The following is a 21,044-nucleotide window of genomic DNA, read 5'->3' as shown; positions in this document are numbered from 1 at the left end:
ACACTGCTCGTTTCTTCCTCGGCTCCTGTTTTAAGAGAGAAAAATCATCCTACAGCTTGAGCTGCCAAGGGTTAAAATTATCTGAGCTGGATTCCTAGAGTGGATGGGGTTTGGGGAGGGGGAGGAAGACCTACAAAGCAAATGGATATTTTTGTCAAAAGACTCTCTTGCCTGGTTCTTGCTTTGGAGGAATGCAGCCTCCGGGTCTCCCCAGTTCGGCATGGGGACCCTTCTATGATCTGGTGAGCCCCCCTACCTATTAATTTGACTTAAGGTGGGAAGGGGGGGTGAGGAGTCGGGAGGATGCAACTGCAATGCAGGAAAAAGAGGAGGGGGCTAGGAGTCCCCTGCGAGGGGGAGAGAGTGGCCCGGATTTGTGGCTGAAAAGAAGAGGGTCCGAGAAGAGCAAGCAAGATCCTCCTCTCCCCATTTTCGCCCCGCATTGGGAAGTGGCTTGTGTTGTGACGTGGGGTTTGTGATTTCAGCTCTCTTGACAAAACATGCTGGAGACAGTTCTCTAGTAACAGCTCTTTATTAAAGTGAACAAGACTGAAGACTGAGGAGAGGAAAGCTACATTTATAGGGACAGGGGACTAGCTAGGAAGGGATACATTTTGGAGGGAACAATATCACGCAATCACAGTGCTGCCTTTTGGAGGAAACCAATAAGACAGAGGATCCAAATACAGCAGCTTAAATGAACCAATAGTAGCTGTACCCTCTGGGACCAAAAGGCAGTTACTTTATCCTAATGCAAATACAGACAATAATAATACAGATATAAAATCCTTTGACTCAATACACAACACCCCTCCCCCCCTAGTGAGCACAGCAGACGTAATCCCTCAGGTACTGTGGGGTCCTACAACTTCTACCTGATCTCCTGACAACAGGTGTTGCAGGTTCTGGATTGGGTGTTACCTGTGGTGGAGGGGCTGCTATAGGGGTTTCATCAGGAACAGAGGGAGTCCCAGACATCTCAGGGTCCCCGACCTGTACCTCGTCATCATGAGGACTAGCAGACCCTGGTTCATTTGCTGAAGCCCCTGGTGACTGCACCTCTGGACCATTTTCACTCTGGTCTCGCAGCTGTGCGTCATTAGCCAGGGATGAATTATCTGACTCCTCCCTGCTGAGCGCCCGGCGCCTCAGCTGATCTATATGTCTCTTCCAAACTTGCCCATTTTCCAAGGTCACATAATAGGACACAGGTCCACTAGCCCGGGTGATCACACCAGCCACCCACCGCGGACCTCGTGAATAGTTCCTCACCCAGACCAGATCTTCAGGGGCGAGATACCTTGTTGTGTCAGTCTCAGCCTGGGGGGTTGCTCTTGAATTACGGTTTGGCATTTTATCTGGGTGGACATAATCCAGCACCGTTACCAGTCTTCTACCTAAGAGCAGCTCGGCTGGCGACTTGCCCGTCGCAGTACACGGCGTCGCATGCTGCAAAAATAACATTCGCGCAATGCGAGCCGACCAGTTACCCTCCATTAAGCGCGCAATGGATTCTTTGGCTGTTCTTACCATGCGCTCAGCCTGCCCATTGGAGGATGGGTGAAAGGGCGCGGATGTGACCCCTCTTATGAAGTTATCAGCCAAGAATGCCCTGAATTCTTGGGATACAAAAGCTGCCCCATTATCTGATACAATGGTCTCAGGTAACCCGTGGGTAGCAAACAGCTGCCTCAACACCTTGATTACGGCAGCTGATGCCATGCTAGGGACCATCGCCACTTCTAACCATTTGGAATATGCATCAACGATAACCAAAAAGACCTTCCCTTGGAATGGCCCCGCAAAATCTATGTGCAGCCGGCTCCAGGGAGTCCTGGACTGCTCCCACCAGTGAACTGGTGCTCTGGCCACTTCTGGCCGCACCTCTTGGCATGCCTTGCATGTTCGTACCCATTGTTCTATGTTCTGGTCCATTCCAGGCCACCACACATAACATCGGGCTAGCGACTTCATCCTGACCATTCCCGGGTGTCCCATGTGAAGCGTCTCAAGAACCCTGTTTCTCAGTGGTGCTGGGATGATCACCCTATCTCCCCATAGGAGACAACCCTTATGCATGGACAATTCGTGCTGCCTTGTCGCATAAGGCCTGAATTTTTCTTCATGCGGACCACCTGGCCACCCCCTCCCCACCCAAGTGAGCACACGGGAGAGAACAGCATCTTTCCTCGTTTTCTCAGCTATATCCGTAGCTGTTACAGGAGCCCCCGGAAGTGTTTCTAGCATCATAATGTGCTCCGCCGGAGCAGGATCCTCATTGCTCCCGCCAGGAAGGGGCAAGCGACTCAGCGCATCAGCATGGCACAATTGTTTCCCCGGCACATGGGTCAAGGTGTACTGGAACCCATTCAGGAATATTGACCAACGCAACATTCTGGGGGAGAGAATTTGTGGCGTTTGTTTGTTTGGGTTGAACAACCCTAACAGTGGTTTGTGGTCCGTTTCAATGGAGAATTGGCGACCGTACAAATAATCATAGAACCTTTTGATCCCGGACACAATAGCCAGTGCCTCTTTATCAATTTGAGCATAGTTGCGCTCCGTGGGCGACAACGTACGGGAATAGAAAGAGATGGGCTTTTCCGACCCATCCGGTTCCCTATGACTCAGCACAGCCCCCAGACCGTATTGAGAGGCATCACATGCCAGGACCAGCGGCTTTGACTCATCATAATGAGCAAGGACGCTCCTGCTACTCAGCATTCCTCGCAAGGAGTCAAAAGCCTTCTGCTGCTCCCGCCCCCATCGCCACACATACTTTTTCTGCAATAGTCTATGTAATGGTTCAGCTACCGAAGCTTTCTGGGGTAAGAACGAATGATAAAAGTTAATAAGTCCCAGGAATGACTGCAACTCCGTCTTGTCCTGTGGTCGTGGTGCCTCGATGATGGCCTTAATCTTAGCATCTGTGGGGTGGATGCCTGATGCATCAATTTTAAACCCCAAGAAATCCACCGTTGGCACCCCAAAACTGCATTTTTCCTTTTTCAGTTGCAACCCCACCTCCTTGAACTTGAGCAACACTGCACGGACACGCGCAACCAGTTCCTGTGGGTCTTTTCCAGCAATCAAAACGTCATCAAAAAATGGCAAGACCCCCGGCAGACCTCTTAACAGGCGTTCCATGAGCCCTTGAAAAATCCCTGGGGCCACACAAACTCCGAACTGTAATCTGTTAACTCTGAACGCCCCTTTATGTGTGACAATAGTCTGTGCTTCCGCTGATTGTGGGGTTACTGGCAGCTGTTGGTAAGCTTGTGCCAGGTCAATTTTGGCGAACACCTTGCCCCCAGCCAGTTTAGCCAACAGATGTGATACAACTGGAATGGGGTATGAGTTTCCCCTGAGTGCCTTATTGATAGTACATTTGTAATCTGCACATATCCTGACTTCCCCATTTGCTTTAAGGGGCGTGACGATTGGAGTCTCCCACTTAGCAGAGTCCACGGGTGAGAGAACTCCCTGCTTGACCAATTTATCCAGCTCTGCCTCGATCTTGGGTTGCAGTGCAAATGGCACTCGCCTTGGTTTGAGTCGGATTGGAGCCACCCCGGGGTCCAACTCGAAGTCAACTGGGGGCCCTTTATAACAACCCAGTTTTCCATTAAAGAGACCAGCAAATTCCTTGCATAATACCTCACTCATCTCAGGGCAGGTTTGGATTGAATTAAGCCCTGAGATACTCAGTCCCAGGGCAGGGAACCAGTCAGTGCCCAGGAGACTGGGGCGACTGCCCTTCGCAATCACCAGTTTGAGTACAGCCTGTTTGTCCCGGAACTGTACTCTCACGGCACACATTCCCATAACATGGATGCGGCCTGCTGAGTACGACTGCAAGGTTGCCGGAAAGGGCTCCAGAGGGGGCAACTTACCCCTGGGGAAGAATGTCTTCGCGGTCTGGTCTGACACGATGGTGAATGCAGATCCGGAGTCCACCTCCATGTCGCACTGCTGACCCTCAATCTTCACCTTGACGTGTGCCTTGCCTTGCGCTGGAAACTGCACAGCCCTCCCATTGATCTCCGTTACGTAGTGGCAGTCCTTTAGAAAACGAGTTGCTGTGGGCGGTCTGCGATGCTCCAGTCTAGGTGCTCCTGTCGCTCCCGACGCCGCCGATCTACAGACCCTGGCGATGTGACCCGTCTTTCCGCACGTCCGGCAGATAGCATCCCTGAAACGACAACTCTTCCTTTCATGGTTTCCGCCACAACCTGGGCAACTGCCTCGGCGATCTCTGTGCACTGTGCAGGCCTGACGCACCGACTCAACCCCACGGACTGGGCTCTGGCTTGGAGTAGCCTCTAGCTCGTCCATGGCATGCACAACTTCTATCTGTGGCTTAGTGGCCTTGCGACTGGCATCAAGCTCCTCTCTTTCATAATTCTCCGTGGCGGTGGCCTCCTTCAAGGCTGAAGCAAGGGTAACCTCTTCTTTAGCCACGATGCGTCTTCTGGCTTTCTTGCTGCTCAGACCACCAATAAACCGATCCAGGAGAGTCTCTTCCAGATTTTGGAAGCCGCAGTGCTGAGCGAGCTTCCGGAGTTCAGCCAGAAATGCGGATACAGACTCCCCAGCATGCTGCTGCCTCTTATGGAACTCCATCCGCCGGGCCATCTTGGTCTCAGTAGGCGCCAAGTGGCTTGTTAGGCAGGCAAGAATATCTTGGAGAGATGTCTCACTCAGCTTCGCTGGAGCAAGTAATGCCTTGGCTAGCTTGAAGGTCTCGGGCCCACAGTAGCTCAGGAATGTGGCCCTTCTTTTGCTGGCATCGGTGATCCCTTGAGCCACTGCGAAGAACTCGAAGCGTTCGACGTAGTCTTCCCAGGTGTGGGGCTCTGATGGCTGGAAGGGCTCCAATACCCTTGGACTCTCCATTGTCCTAGCGGGCAGGGTCGTCTTCTCAGCTGGCCAGTGAGTCTTGTTCTCAGCTGCAATCCGGACTCTGAGGCAGGGTTGTGTTTAACCGCTCCTCAGCATTCCGGATCCCACCTTCGTCGCCAGTTGTTGTGACGTGGGGTTTGTGATTTCAGCTCTCTTGACAAAACATGCTGGAGACAGTTCTCTAGTAACAGCTCTTTATTAAAGTGAACAAGACTGAAGACTGAGGAGAGGAAAGCTACATTTATAGGGACAGGGGACTAGCTAGGAAGGGATACATTTTGGAGGGAACAATATCACGCAATCACAGTGCTGCCTTTTGGAGGAAACCAATAAGACAGAGGATCCAAATACAGCAGCTTAAATGAACCAATAGTAGCTGTACCCTCTGGGACCAAAAGGCAGTTACTTTATCCTAATGCAAATACAGACAATAATAATACAGATATAAAATCCTTTGACTCAATACACAACAGCTTGTGCACCTGATCATCCTTTCACACGAACAGAACACCCGCATCATGATGCGGGGGAGCGCAGGGCGTGTCGGTCTGCAGCGTTGCGTTGATTGGCGGAAGCGCTTTAAAGGTTACAGGGCAGGATTAGGAGAGGAAGTCTAATAGCTGGGGAGTTTTGGGGTGAAGGGAGGGTGGAAGCTGGAAAAGAGGAGGGTGCCTAAAAGGGGTAGAGTTGTAAGGGGGAGATCAAAAAGCCAAGAAGCGAGAAGCCAAGTTACAGGCAACCAGGTAGAGGGCCTTCTCAGTAGTGGCACCCGCCCTGTGGAACGCCCTCCCACCAGATGTCAAAGAGAAAAACAACTACCAGACTTTTATAGGACATCTGAAGGCAGCCCTGTTTAGCGAAGCTTTTAATGTTTAATAAATTATTGTATTTTAATACTTCTGTTGGAAGCCGCCCAGAGTGGCTGGGGAAACCCAGCCAGATGGGCGGGCTATAAATAATAATAATTATTATTATCATCATCCTCAGAGGGGTGGCATCCCTCATTTTCTGACTCCCAGCCAGACTGAAGGCTTTAATCCACTAGTCCTCAAGGAAATAAACTCCACCCACAAATCTCTAGTTTCTATATACAGTGGTACCTCAACATCCGAATGCCTCGACTTCCGAAGGTTTTCGACTTCCGAAGTCGGCAAACCTGGAAATCTTTCCGGTCTGTGCATGTGCAAAGTGCAAAATCGCACTTCACACATGCACAAAACGGACGCTTCGACAACCGAAGACTTCGACTTACGAAGAGCGCCGCAGAATGGATCGCCTTCGTAAGTTGAGGCACCACTGTAGTTTCAAACTTGTCATTCCCCTGCTATTTCTTAAGGGTGTGAGGGAATTAGTTGCTACCCAGATTTATCCACATTTGTTCAAGGAAAATCTTCCAGCCTTGACAACCTCATAATTTTCTAACAAGACGATGTTTTGGCTTTGCAGGACTCGTTAGCGGTGCCTTCAGGCAGCCCTTTGGCTTTGCCTTGAGAAATTGTCAGGAGAGGAGAGAGTAGTTTTCCTGGGAAACAGACTGAAGATGGAGAATCCAGAAACAGTTGGCCGTGAAGCAGGAAGGGGCCCTGGTGGCATCCAGATTGGGGCCAGCGAGAGATTCTGGGAAAGAACCGCGCAAGACACCCTGGGTGAGGAGGACGCCCTCAGCTCAGACGCTCAACGCCAGCGTTTCAGGCATTTTTGCTACCAGGAGGCCGAAGGACCCAGAGAGGTTTGCAGCCGACTCCACCATCTTTGCCGCAAGTGGCTGGAGCCGGAGCGACACACCAAGGCTCAGATCCTGGACCTGGTGATCCTGGAGCAGTTCCTGGCTGTCCTCCCCCCGGAGATGGAGAGCTGGGTCAGGGAATGTGGAGCAGAGACCAGTTCCCAGGCGGTGGCCCTGGCCGAAGGTTTCCTCCTGAGTCAGGCAGAGGACCAGAAGCAGGAAGAGCAGCAGGTGAGAGAGGGTTTCATCCTGATGCTTCCAAGGGGCTTGGAATGTGCAGGAGGCTTTCCTGGCACTCTCTGCAATTGTCAAATGCATACTGAAAATGCCCCAAAGCCTCTAGTCTTGACTCTCCCTTTTTGTCACCCTTCCCCACATTTCCTGTTTCTGGTAAAGGGTCTGTATTCAGAAGTGGCTCCTGATTTCCCTGATGCAGCGAAGGCTCCGGTGGATCCCAGAGAAAGAGAGACTGTCCAGGATGTTCTTGGAGGTGCCACTTCACTGGGTAAGGCACCCTGCACTTATTTAAGGAATCCAGGTGGTGCTTTTTATTATTATTATTATATTATTATTATTATTTATATCTGTGTTCTTCTTTGGCGATCACTCGTAGCCGAGTAAGATTGTCTTCCATGAACACAGTCTTAACAGTGAGTCTGTAAGTGCCTGTGGAGGCCAGTTCTGGATCCACACATCCTTCCACAGTGTGGACATAGGTTTCCAGGCAGGAATTGAGGGTTTGCCAAGTGTGCCTTCCTCTTAGCACGTTTCTCCCTTTCATCCTGTGTTTGAGTGTCTTCAGAGTCCATGACACCTTTGGTAAAGGCCAGTGTTTCCCCGTTGTCGGTGTTTATACTACATTTTAAAAGATTTGCCTAAATAGAGTCTTTTAACCTCTTTTGTTGACCACCAGCATTACGCTTTCCATTTTTAAGTTCGGAATAGAGTAGTTGCTTTGGAAGACGACCATCAGGCATCCGCACAACATGACCAGTCCAACGAAGTTGATGTTGAAGAATCATTGCTTCAACACTGGTGATCTTTGCTTCTTCCAGTACACTGATATTAGTTCGCCTGTCTTCCCAAGTGATGTGTAAAAATTTTTGGAAACACCATTGATGGAATCTTTTGAGGAGCTGGAGATGGCATTTACAAGTGGTCCATGTTTCGAAAGCATTATTGATATTTGTATACTGCCGTTCACAGCAAAAAAAAATGCAAAAAAAGAAGAATACAAAATGCCTCATGAACTAAAACAAACCAATAATCCCCTTCCCACAATGTGCTTATTCCAATAATGTGTTTAGATATGGAACATATCTGCTAAACTCAGCAGCGGCATGTATGAGTTTGCAAAAAGAAAAAAGAAAACAACGGCTGATAAATTGCTGCAATGAGATTTGTTCCAACGAAATTTTACCTTGTTATTTTTAAAGTAAATTCTTATAATGTGAAACAGATAAATGCCGGAATGATAAATAAATGATAAATGCCTTATTTATCAGAGAAGCAAGTATTGCGTAATAGTAAGCTCCCGTAAAAACGTTTTATTAATGGAGAAGCAAGCTTTGTAACACAAAATATATCTGGTGAAATTTACAAGATAAAACAAATCTCCTCGCAGTATTTTATAAGCCATTGCCTGCAAGGGTTGTTTTCTTTTATATATGGAAATCAACGCAATGATTTGTTTGTTTGTTTACTGTGTTTCTGTCCCACCTCTTTCTCCAAGCAGCTCAAAGTGGTTCTCTCCTTCCTCGTTTTATCCTCTCAACAACAGCCCTGCGAGGTAGGCTAGGCTAAGAGGCAGTGACTGGCCCAAGGTCTCCCCAGTGAACTTTGCGGCTAAGTGAGGACACGAACCCAGGTCCCGGTCTGGCACTCCAATCACTGCACCGCACTGGCCCTCCCTTGTTGCCAACATCCCAGAAAAAGAAAAGGGGTCTGACCATTTTAGGAAGCTAAAAAAGGGGTGAGATGTTTCGTAATCCCAGGGCCAGATTCAACTACTGTAAATAGTTGCATTGGCAGGAGCCATCACAATGAATCCCGCCAGCGCAACGGGGATGTCTTCTCTCCTTCCCCACATAACCTGCCGCAGAATAGCTTCGAGTGTGGGGTTCAGGAGAACCCACAGCACAGGATTAGGAGGAGAGAAGAGGCTGTTTCATCTGGCAAGCAGAAATTCTTTTGCTGGTGGAACAATTCTAACTGTACAACCTTGATCTCTACCCTCGGCGACCACTTAGAGATGTGTCACTTAAACTCTGGGACGAGCGAGATCACCTTTGTCTCTCGCAGGTGAAGGAATGATCCTGACAAGGCCCGCTCAGCCGTCTCTCCTTTGTTTCAGAGGGGAAGCAGTTGCTGCGACACCAAAGCAGGTAGGGGGACAGATCATTTCATTCATTCATTCGTTTGTTTGTTTGTTTGTTAAATTCATCAGGGTGGTTCACAACGTAAAATTACAACATAAAAATCCCCACAAATGCACAATAGAAATAAGAACAAAACAAAACCAATCACCCCCTCCTTTAAATTCCACTGCCGAATAGCTCTGTCAGGAAGTTCTTCCTAATGGTTAGGTGGAATCTTCTTTCTTGTAGTTTGAATCCATTGCTCCATGTCCGCTTCTCTGGAGCAGCAGAAAACAATCTTTCTCCCTCCTCTATATGACATCCTTTTATATATTTGAACATGGCTATCATATCACCCCTTAACCTTCTCTTCTCCAGGCTAAACATACCCAGCTCCCTAAGCCGTTCCTCGTAAGGCATCGTTTCCAGGCCTTTTACCATTTTGGTTGCCCTCCTCTGGACACTCAGTCAGCCAAAGGCCTAGTTAAAGTGGAATAATAATAATATTTATTTATTTATTTATTTATTTATTTATTTATGCCCCGCCTATCTGGCTGGGTTTCCCCAGCTACTCTGGGCAGCTTCCAACAAAAGATTAAAAATACATTTAAACATCACTCATTAAAAACTTTCCTAAACAGGGAATGCTTTTGAATCTCTCCCTTTTTCTTTCCTTAAGTCAAAGCCACCTACAAGGTGGACTGAGAATGTTACTGACATTCAGACGGAAATCCCCAGGTGTCAAAAAAGTGACATATTTATGTATGCCACTACTGCGGCCCAGTGTAAATAGGTTTTGATAGATGTAATAATGGAATACTGAATGGTATGGTTTTTGTAAAATATGCAGGGATTTATGATACGTATAATGAACCATGGAAAGAGAAGAAGGGAAGTCGCTGATATCTTAAGGATGTGAAAATGACTATTTTAAATTGTAAAACAGAAAATTTAATAAAAATTATATACAAAAGCAAGCTGGATCCATCTTGCATGTGACAGCCCTTCAAATGTTTGAAGATGACCATCGTATCTCCTCTCTGTCTTCTCAAGTCATGCAGAATATTGCCCAGTCTCCTTTCCTTGATGAGCCTTACAGGTTTTGCTAGTAGATGGCATGCTTGCTACCTACAAAGAGGCAAATGTTTCATTTTCTCCTGCTTATTTTATTTCTTTACATCCCACAACTACAGATGCCTCTCGTTGTCTCCCAGGGTGCAGAATCCTCCTTTGAGGAGGTTGCTGTTTACTTCACGGGGGAGGAATGGGCTGGGCTGGCTCCTCACCAGAAAGCGCTGCATATAGAAGTCATGCAGGAGAACGGCCATCTTGTCACCTCTCTCGGTAAGACCCTCTAGCAGACAATCACATTATTTAGAAATCGTACGCGTGTTTTTGCATTATTATTTTTGCAGAATCCCAATATTTTGGTACCTCAAACCCGCCTTTCCTCTTTTCTAGCAGGGTTGAACTATATTTACCGATTGAAAGCAATTGAAACATTATTAGCAGGGTTATTTGAAGATCTGTAAGCCAAAACTGCTACCTATTCAGGTTGAATAACACAATATTTTAGGTAATGATATAACAAGGGTAGGAAATGAAGCAAAATGTAAAGATGTAAAGTTTAAAATTTTGTTTGTAATGTAATGTAAATGTAAAGTTTTAATTTAATCAGACAGGAGGAAGTCGTTAGGTTCAGTTGAGCCAAAGAGATAAAATAAAAGGGTACGATGTTACGTAATGTGATTATATGTAAAACCAATAAAAATAATTTTTTAAAGAAAAATAATGCCTTTCTATCCCGGCATTCCAATTTAACTGAAAACTGCAAGTTGGCGAACAATGCTTAGACCTCCACACAAAACATGAAAACCATCACATAGTTGAATCAGCAATTCAAAAACCAGCAGCAGGAAACGTCAAGGACCTTAATTATTTTAATTATTTAAACATTTTTTATTGAAAGTTCAAGAAGTACATAATTACAGTGGTCCCTTGACTTACGAACTTAATCCATTCCGAACGCTCATTTGTAGGTCAAAAAGTTCGTAAGTCAAAAAGCGGTTATCCATACGAAAAAAAAATTCAGAAAAATTTGTAAGTCGAAAAAACCGCATTTAAAACCACCAACGGTTTCCGTTTGGATGTAGAAAAATTTGTAAGCGTGCGGCCATTTGTCCCGTTCGTAAGTCGAAAACTTCGGATGTCGAGTAATTCGTAAGTCGAGGGACCACTGTATATGTACACTGAGCATTGTGAGACATAAATGAAAGAGAGAAAAAGAAAAAGAGAAACAGAACCCGTGAAGAAGAGAAATTAAAGGGGTTGGGGGGGGGAACCAAAACTGTATACCTTGGAAGTCGAACGCCTTGTGACTCGAACATTTTGGCTCCCAAACGCCACAAACCTGGAAGTGAGTGTTCCAGTTTTCGAATGTTCTTTGGAACCTGAACGTCCGACGCAGGTTCTGTGGCAATCCGAAGCCGCGCCTTGGTTTATGAACACTTTGGAAGTTGAACGGACTTCCGGAACGGATTCCGTTCGACTTCCGAAGTACGACTGTTCTTTGCAAGGTTGTTATTGTACTTCACCAGATCGTAACCTATTTGTAAGAACGGATTCCAAATATCATTGAATTTGTCCATGGCAAGTCTGCGTTTACAAGTTGTTCATGCCTTAATAAGCACAAATACAAAAATAGGTTGGAGTTATTGGAGAATATAAGAAGTTTTTGGGTGAAACCACTGGTCCATCCAGTTAATTATTGTCTACACTGGACTGGCAGTAGCTCTCCAGGGTTTGAGGCAGGAATGCTTTACCAGCCATACCTAAAGATGCCAGGGGTTGGAACCTATGACCTTCTTCATGCAAGGCAGAAGCTCGACTGCTGAACCACGGTCCTTCCTCAGAAGCCTGACAGAACAGCTGTGCTGTAGCAATAGGCCCACTGTCTGCTCCACCTGGCATCACCTTTCCAAACTCATTTCCCAGGATGCACCAGGGCGCCTTCCATCACCCTTCAGTAAACGGCTGGGGGAATCTGTTTGGACCAGTGAGCCAGGTTCTTATCCGGCCGCACACCATGATTTTGATACGGCTCAGTCAGGAAAGAAGGTATCTGATTGTTGCATCTGCTTACACAACAACCTTGTGTGGTAGGCTAGGCTGAAAGAGAGTGACCAGCCCAGGATAAACCAATGAACTTCAGGTCTGAGCTGAGAGCTGAAACAGTGGTCGTTAGATGTGTGATAGGATGCCCCTCCCATCTAAACCTATGCAGTTTCCCCCCTTTATCATAAGTGGTGGCTAACAGATTGAGGTTGAATCCTGACAAGACAGAAGTACTGTTTGTGGGGGACAGGAAGCGGGCAGGTGTGGAGGATTCCCTGCTTCTGAATGGGGTAACTGTGCCCCTGAAAGACCAGGTGCGCAGCCTGGGAGTCATTTTGTGCTCACAGCTGTCCATGGAGGCGCAGGTCAATTCTGTGTCCAGGGCAGCTGTCTATCAGCTCCATCTGGTACGCAGGCTGAGACCCTACCTGCCCGCGGACTGTCTCTCCAGAGTGGTGCATGCTCTAGTTATCTCTCGCTTGGACTACTGCAATGTGCTCTACGTGGGGCAACCTTTGAAGGTGACTTGGAAACTACAACTAATCCAGAATGCGGCAGCTAGACTAGTGACTGGGAGCGGCCGTCGAGACCACATAACACCAGTCTTGAAAGATCTACATTGAGCACAATTCAAAGTGTTGGTGCTGACCTTTAAAGCCCTAAATGGTCTTGGTCCAGTATACCTGAAGGAGTGGCTGGGGAAACCCAGCCAGATGGGCGGGGTATAAATAATAAATTATTATTATTATATAAGTGGTGGTTTAAGCTGTCCAGTGATTCGAGACTCATTTCTTCCTCTCTCAAAAGTTGGGAGGAATGTTTTTGCCACAAAACTCAAAAACCTCATCAGGAGGGCTTTAAACTGACTTTTGTGGGGGAGGGAGACAGTGGTCCTGAAGGTAGGAGTCTATCAAATGCTGAAGATGATCATCCAAATGTCAAGGACCAAATGGAGCAAGCAGCATGCAGACCTAGTGGTGGGACGAAAATATCCTTAAATAAGAGACATGGGGGAATGATCAACGGTCTTCAATGTCTGTATACTAATGCACAGAGCATGGGAAATAAACAAGATGAACTTGAGCTCTTGGTACAGCAAACTAAATATGACATAATAGGCATCACTGAAACCTGGTGGGATGAGTCTCATGACTGGAATGTAGTAATAGAGGGATACAATCTATTTAAGAGAAATAGACCAAACAGGAAAGGAGGAGGAGTAGCTTTATATGTTAGGGATATGTATACCTGTGAAGAGATCCAGGATTTAAAACTTCAAAGCCAAATTGAGAGTATCTGGGTCAAAATTAAGGGAGAGAAAAACAACAGTGATCTCATTGTGGGAGTTTACTATAGATCCCCAAGCCAAACTGAGGACACAGATGGTGCCTTCCTGGAACAGATGGCCAAGCATTCCAAAGGAAGTGAGATAGTAGTAATGGGGGATTTCAACTATCCTGATATTTGTTGGATGTCAAACTCAGCCAAGAGCATAAGGTCGAACAGATTCCTCACTGGCCTTGCAGACAACTTCATTGTCCAGAAAGTGGGAGAAGCAACAAGAGGATCAGCCATTTTAGATCTGGTCCTAACCAATAGTGATGACTTGGTTAGTGGGGTAGAAGTGGCAGGATCATTAGGTGGGAGTGACCATGCTCTTCTGGAGTTTATTATCCAGCGGAAAGGAGCAACCAAGCATACTAAGGTCCAAATTCTAGACTTTAAGAAAGCCGACTTCAGAAAACTTAGGGAAACGCTGGGTGAAATCCCATGGACAGTAATACTAAAAGGGAAGGGAGTTCATGATGGTTGGGAGTTTGTTAAAAGGGAGATATTAAAAGCACAACTTCAGGCAATACCAATGAGACGGAAACATGGAAGGTGCCTAAAGAAGCCAGGCTGGCTATCTAAAGAACTTTTGACTGAGTTAAGATTTAAAAGGGATATGTACAAAAAATGGAAAAGGGGGGAAATCTCCAGAGAGGAATTCAAACATATAGCCAGCACGTGTAGAGACAAAGTCAGAAAAGCTAAAGCACAGAATGAACTCAGGCTCGCCAGAGAGGTTAAAAGCAACAAAAAGGGCTTTTATGGGTATGTCCGTAGCAAAAGGAAAAACAAGGAAACAGTGGGGTCACTCAGAGGAGAAGATGGTGAAATGCAAACAGGGGACAGAGAAAGGGCAGAACTCCTCAATGCCTTCTTTGCCTCAGTCTTCTTCAAGAAAGAAAACAACGCCCGACCTGAAGAATATGGAGCAGATGATTCAGCAGGGGAAACACAGCCCAGAATAAGTAAGGAGGTAGTACAAGAATACTTGGCTAGTTTAGATGTATTCAAGTCTCCAGGGCCAGATGAACTACATCCAAGAGTATTAAAAGAACTGGCAGAGGTGATTTCAGAACTACTGGCAATAATCTTTGAAAATTCCTGGAGAACAGGCGAAGTTCCAGCAGACTGGAGGAGGGCAAATGTTGTCCCTATTTTCAAAAAGGGGAAAAGAGAGGACCCAAACAATTACCGCCCAGTCAGCCTGACATCAATACCAGGAAAGATTCTAGAGCAGATCATTAAGCAAACAGTCTGTGAGCACCTAGAAAGAAACTCTGTGATCACTAAAAGTCAGCATGGGTTCCTGAAAAATAAGTCATGTCAGACTAATCTGATCTCATTTTTTGACAGAATTACAAGCCTGGTAGATGAAGGGAACGCTGTGGATGTAGCCTATCTTGATTTCAGCAAGGCCTTTGACAAGGTGCCCCATGATATTCTTGTAAAGAAGCTGGTAAAATGTGGGCTAGACAATGCTACCATTCAGTGGATTTGTAGCTGGATTACTGACCGAACCCAAAGGGTGCTCATCAATGGCTCCTCCTCATCCTGGAGAGTAGTGACTAGTGGGGTGCCGCAGGGTTCTGTCTTGGGCCCAGTCTTGTTCAACATCTTTATCAATGACTTGGATGATGGGCTTGAGGGAATCCTGAGCAAGTTTGCAGATGACACCAAGTTGGGAGGGGTGGCTAACACCCCAGAGGACAGGATCACACTTCAGAATGACCTTAACAGATTAGACAACTGGGCCAAAGCAAACAAGATGAATTTTAACAAGGAGAAATGTAAAGTACTACACTTGGGCAAAAAAAATGAAAGGCACAAATACAGGATGGGAGACACCTGGCTTGAGAGCAGTACATGTGAAAAGGATCTAGGAGTTTTGGTTGACCACAAACTTGACATGAGTCAGCAGTGTGATGCAGCAGCTAAAAAAGCCAATGCAATTCTGGGCTGCATCAATAGGAGTATAGCATCTAGATCAAGGGAAGTAATAGTACCACTGTATTCTGCTCTGGTCAGACCTCACCTGGAGTATTGTGTCCAGTTCTGGGCACCACAGTTCAAGAAGGATACTGATAAGCTGGAACGTGTCCAGAAGAGGGCAACCAAAATGGTCAAAGGCCTGGAAACGATGCCTTATGAGGAACGGCTTAGGGAGCTGGGTATGTTTAGCCTGGAGAAGAGAAGGTTAAGGGGTGATATGATAACCATGTTCAAATATATAAAAGGATGTCATATAAAGGAGGGAGAAAGGTTGTTTTCTGCTGCTCCAGAGAAGCGGACACGGAGCAACGGATTCAAACTACAAGAAAGAAAATTCCACCTAAACATTAGGAAGAACTTCCTGACAGTAAGAGCTGTTCGGCAGTGGAATTTGCTGCCAAGGAGTGTGGTGGAGTCTCCTTCTTTGGAGGTCTTTAAGCAGAGGCTTGACAGCCATCTGTCAGGAATGCTTTGATGGTGTTTCCTGCTTGGCAGGGGGTTGGACTGGATGGCCCTTGTGGTCTCTTCCAACTCTATGATTCTATGATTCTATGATTCTATGATTCTCTCTTCTCTCTCCATTGCAGCAAATGACATATGTGAAACCATGACGAAAACGGAACTACCTGGGTTGCCACCGGAACGAGGCACATGTGAAGACTTGGACCAGCGGAGAAGGAAAACAGAAATAGATCAGAATTGCTGGAGCAAATCCTCTGCTTCTGAAGGCAGCAACTACCACGAGATTGCAAGAGATGAACCAACACATGAAATAAGAGAAATGAGCCAATGTTGTGTGTATTGGGAATGTTTCGGGTCGGGTCAAAAAACAAACCGGTGCTTGGAAGACGGAAATTGTGTCAACGAGACGATAACGGCAATTAGTCAGATGATTCACAAAGAGGCGAAACCATTCCGGTGCATGGAATGTGGAAAGAGCTTCAGTCTGAGTTCCACCCTTGCTTCTCACCAGATAATTCACAGAGCGGAGAAGCCATATAGGTGCCTGCAGTGCGGAAAGGGCTTCAGTCAGAAGATTCATCTCACTTCCCACCAAAGAACTCATACAGGGGAAAAACCCTATCAGTGCCCGGAATGTGGGGAGAGCTTCAGCGAGAAGGCGAACCTCGCTTCCCATCACCGGACGCACACAGGGGAGAAACCGTATCAGTGCCCGGAATGTGGGAAGTGCTTCAGGCTGAGCTCTACCTTGAGTTCCCACCAAAGAATTCACAGGGTGGAGAAGCCACATAAGTGCTTGGAATGCGGGAAAGGTTTCAGCCAGAAGATTCACCTCACATCCCACCAGAGAATTCACACAGGGGAGAAGCCGTACCAGTGCCTGGAATGTGGGAAAAGCTTCATTAGATACTCAAGCCTTACTTCACACCAGAACATTCACAAAGGGGAGAAACCATTTCAGTGCCCCGAATGTGGGAAGAGCTTCAGTCAGAGTTCCACCCTTAGTTCTCATCAAAGAATCCACAGAGTGGACAAGCCGTACAAATGCTTGGAATGTGGGAAGGGCTTCACTCAGATAATCCACCTCACTTCCCACCAGAGGATTCACACCGGGGAGAAACCGTATCAATGTTCAGAATGCGGGAAGAGCTTCATTAGAGGTTCAAACCTTATTTCACATCAGAAAATCCACACAGGGGAGAAGCCCTATCGGTGTTTGGAATGTGGGAAGAGCTTCAGTCACAAGATCAACCTCACTTCCCATCAAAGGATTCATACGGGGGAAAGGCCGTATCAGTGCTCAGAGTGTGGGAAGAGCTTCAGTCAGAAGAGCAACCTTACCTCTCATCGGAGAATTCACACACAGGAGAAACCGTACCAATGCATGGAATGTGGAAAGAGCTTCAGCAGTAAGACCAATCTCGCCCATCATCAAAGAATTCACACCAGTGCTTGGAATATGCAATAACTCTGGATCATATCGGCGAGCCCACATATAAGTGTTTTCTCCACTGGAAATGTCGATGAGTAATATTTATTTTTGTGAAAGAGTAAGAAAACAGACATAAACGTACAAAGTACATATTGCTGTCAAATATCCTGTTGAAGATATTCCATGACCTAGACCAGGCACCCCCAAACTTTGGCCCTCCAGATGTTTTGGACTACAATTCCCATCATCCCTGACCACTGGTCCTCTTAGCTAGGGATGATGGGAGTTGTAGGCCAAAACATCTGGAGGGCCGCAGTTTGGGGATGCCTGTCCTAGACAATCTAATAACAGAGAAAAATTAATCAGGCCCATTTCTGTGGAAACCCAACTTTCTCCAGCTGAATTTGATTCGGCCTTATCTGTTAAGCAATCTGAACTCTTGTCAGGAGATACTGAACTGCCTTATCTTGACTCACCTAAGCTTCAAAGTTTATCTCTCAGGGCCCAATTTAAAGAAATAATTGTCTAGTCAAAAAGTGACAGTATGACCTAGTCGATAGCTGTATGTTTAGAAATGCCATGACCTTGTGAAATTAACATCTTTGAGTGCCATCTCTGAGTGGCATGGCCAGAGGCACTTTGTCCAACTGCATTTATATAACAATAATCAAAAAGTGACCAGAGTAAAACACCTGCATGTTTAGAATAAAACACCTGTATGCTTAGATTATAACCTGCATGTATATAACCTTGTTATTAGAATTATTGCTTTCTTTTCATCCATCTAGGTATCCTGTAAATTTGGCAGTTTGATCTGAAATATTGTTATTAGCTATTTGATTTCTTACTTGCCTTTCACCATAAGGTGGATTACAATAATTAAAATACTGAATAAAAAACAGTTTAAAACCAAGTTAAATTCACAGGAATTGGGGGGACGGTTTCCTGAAAACCTGTATTTCAAGTGTAAAAAGCAAAGGGGTGCATTTTCAGCATATGACATAAACTATACAAGGAATGTGCTCGACACAGCTCTGTAGGGAGGGATTTCCACAACCTAGGAGCTGCCAGGGGTTTGCAGGTCACCCCCTCATCTTCGAAGGGTGGTGGAACAGCCAAGTGGGGCCATTCTGCTGATCTTAACCCAAGAAGGTCTGTGGAGAAGGAGGCAATTTCTCAGATATTTGTGGCCTAAGTCAATGAGGGCTTTCAAAGCTGTTAGAAATGGATCTGAGACCCTCAAAGTAAAATCTGAACAAAGTTGGTGAAGCAGCAAAGAGTTTATTGAGTATTAAAAACGTTCTTGCAAGAGCAGGTGCCCAAAGCAGGCACACCCAAAATTACAAAACACAAGCTTATATCCCCCTATACCCGAGCGCAGGTTCCCTCCCTTGTTGCCCCATTGGCTGGGCATGTGCAAGGTTTACAGCCTATCACGACCGCCTAATTAAAATACTTCAAAAAACCAAGGTGCGGCTTCCGACTGGCTGCAGGAGCTTCCTGCACTCAATCGGAAGCCATGTCGGACGTTCGGCTTCCAAAAAAAGTTTGCAAACCGGAACACTTACTTCTGGGTTTGCGGCATTTGGAAGCCAATTTGTTTGACAACTAAGCCGTTTGGGAACCAAGGTACCACTGTAATGGATGTCAACAAAGACGGGGATGCGAGATAACCTTACCTTCCAAGTCCTGGACTGCAGAATCCGGGACCGGCAGCCGTGTGACACCAGAAGTTGTGTCAACGTAACTTCCGGTGTCGCTTTGCCCTTCTATGGGCACCAAAAATGGCCGCCGCCGGCTTCGAAAGTCGCTTGTACGCATGTCAGGAAGTGCGTCGACACAACTTCCGTTGTCGCTCCGCCCATCTATGGGCACCAAAAATGGCCGACACCGGAAGTCGTGTCTATGCACTTCTGGACATGCGTAGATGCGACTTTTGAAGCTGGCGGCGGCCATTTTGGGTGCCCATAGAAGGGCAAATCGGAAAGAAAAAAATGGCCGCCGGCAGGAGAAAATAACGGAGAAAAACAGGAGACGATGTGATACGGGGGACCACCGGGAAAAGGTAAGTAAAAACGGGGGTTTCCCGGGGAAAACGGGGTACTTGGCAGCTATGGAGATAACTGCTGTGGCAGCCAGCAATATACTCCAGGTGATGCAGGAAGCAGACAGGACGAACAGGAAGGTCAAAAAGAAGAAGGTAGCAGCGTGACTTGGCCTTTTACCAGGTCTGGAAGGGTCACGCCCACCTACTAGTCACATGCAAGGAAGGATGCTCCAGGCCAGGAGGAACAGGAAGCTCTAACAGGCTGGACCAAATATTCCCTTGCATGTCCACTCTAGCAAAACAAGGAATGTTGTACTTGACTGCTCCCAGTGGATTACATCCCACAAAACTGAGGTACAACTGTAGTATATTTGCCACTTGGTGATAGTTGAATGAACTAAGAAAATGTAAATATAAAAAATAATATTGCTTTATTGAATGCATATGTGGAATTAAAGAGATGGTTTTTGCGGGGAGAGTGGTGGGGGGACGGGGGATGGGGACGTTCTGACCTGGACCTGTGCGTAACAAAGCAAAGGGAATCATCTGGGTTATGATCCAGTAGGCTGAGTTGAACCCAGTGGATCTTAACTGTGGTGAGCCCTGAAAACAGGGCATTTGGGGGACATGTCAGGGTGGGACCTGGCAACCCAGCATGTTAAGCTGTTTTAGAGGCCTGATTTGCCTTTAAAGGCAAGCAGTAGCATTGCTCCTGCTTGGATCCAGAATACTTTACGCTGGCTTCTTACCCCAACTTCTTGTATGAAGATCAGCGCACGGTATCTTACGAAAAGGAAAGAGAGCTGAAATGCGCTCAGTGGGCCATCGTGAGTTTTCTCCCGTCTCTGGTCTTGTCACCTTCAAACGCATCTTCCGTTTGCGCTGTTTAGGACATTTCAAGTGTTTTATATGTGACAGAGCAATCAAACCAATCAAACCAGTGTTCTGTCAGCTTTTCCCCGCCTTTCAGTCATGTGGCTTGGAAGATGATGTCCCCTGGCCACGGCTGGGGCGGACTTTCCCAGTGATCACCAGCTAATGCTGTCCTACATGCTTAAAAGAGAGAGGAATCATAGAATTGTAGAGTTGGAAGGGACCCCAGGGGTCATCTAGCCCAACCCCCTGCAATGCAGGAATCTCGGCTAAAGCATCTATGACAGATGGCCATCCAACCTCAGCTTAAAAAACCTCCAAGGATGGGGAGTCCGCCACCTCTCAAAGGAGACTGTGCCACTGTTGAACAGCTCTTACTGCTACATCATTCGTTCATTCATTCATTCATTCAACTTATACACCGCCCTATACCCAGAGGTCTCAGGGCGGTTCACAACAAGACCACAACATATAAAATCAAACCAAAAGCAGTGACCCCATATAACACCCCCCCCCAAGCCACATTCTAAAAGGGTGTTGCGTGTCAGTAAGATCAGCCAAAGGCTTCTAGTTTCCAGTTTAATTGCTTAACGTAGATGCAAAACCGCATCTCCCTGCAGGATCTTGCCACGGGTTCTTTCGCTTGGATTCCTGCATTGCAGGGGGTTGGACTAGATGGCCAGCTGGGTGCCCTCCAATTCTTTTGATTCAATGATTTTCTTCTCTCTGCTGAGTGGCGATCTGGCGTAGGTAGGATGAGAACGGGATTTCCTGCAAACCCGCCCCCTCCCCAAGAAACCTTTGCAGTCAGTT

General features: G+C 46.6%; 1 protein-coding gene across 1 annotated transcript; it reads left to right on the top strand.

Moving 5' to 3' along the window:
• The first annotated feature begins 96 nt into the window (after positions 1 to 96).
• On the top strand, positions 97 to 18,224 carry LOC148687147 (uncharacterized). Its single transcript, XM_088663840.1, has 6 exons — positions 97 to 242; positions 6,349 to 6,859; positions 7,025 to 7,133; positions 8,930 to 9,012; positions 10,179 to 10,329; positions 16,005 to 18,224. Exons 2-6 carry the CDS (start codon positions 6,443 to 6,445, stop codon positions 17,345 to 17,347), a joined length of 2,103 nt encoding a protein of 700 aa, XP_088519966.1. The 5' UTR covers positions 97 to 242; positions 6,349 to 6,442; the 3' UTR covers positions 17,348 to 18,224.
• Positions 18,225 to 21,044: the final 2,820 nt, after the last annotated feature.

Source organism: Zootoca vivipara, chromosome 2 (genome assembly GCF_965207765.1).
Source record: "Zootoca vivipara chromosome 2, rZooViv2.hap1.1, whole genome shotgun sequence".
NCBI classification, from domain to species: Eukaryota; Metazoa; Chordata; class Lepidosauria; order Squamata; family Lacertidae; genus Zootoca; species Zootoca vivipara.
This window is presented reverse-complemented; position numbering and strand designations above follow the sequence as displayed.

Bases quoted from the DNA above. Each gene is read 5' to 3' on its own strand.
- LOC148687147 (XM_088663840.1), top strand. From the start codon at position 6,443: ATGGAGAATCCAGAAACAGTTGGCCGTGAAGCAGGAAGGGGCCCTGGT. The intron at 9,013-10,178 runs GTAGGGGGACAG...CCACAACTACAG, and splicing joins TTGCTGCGACACCAAAGCAG to ATGCCTCTCGTTGTCTCCCA. The intron at 10,330-16,004 runs GTAAGACCCTCT...TCTCCATTGCAG, and splicing joins CCATCTTGTCACCTCTCTCG to CAAATGACATATGTGAAACC.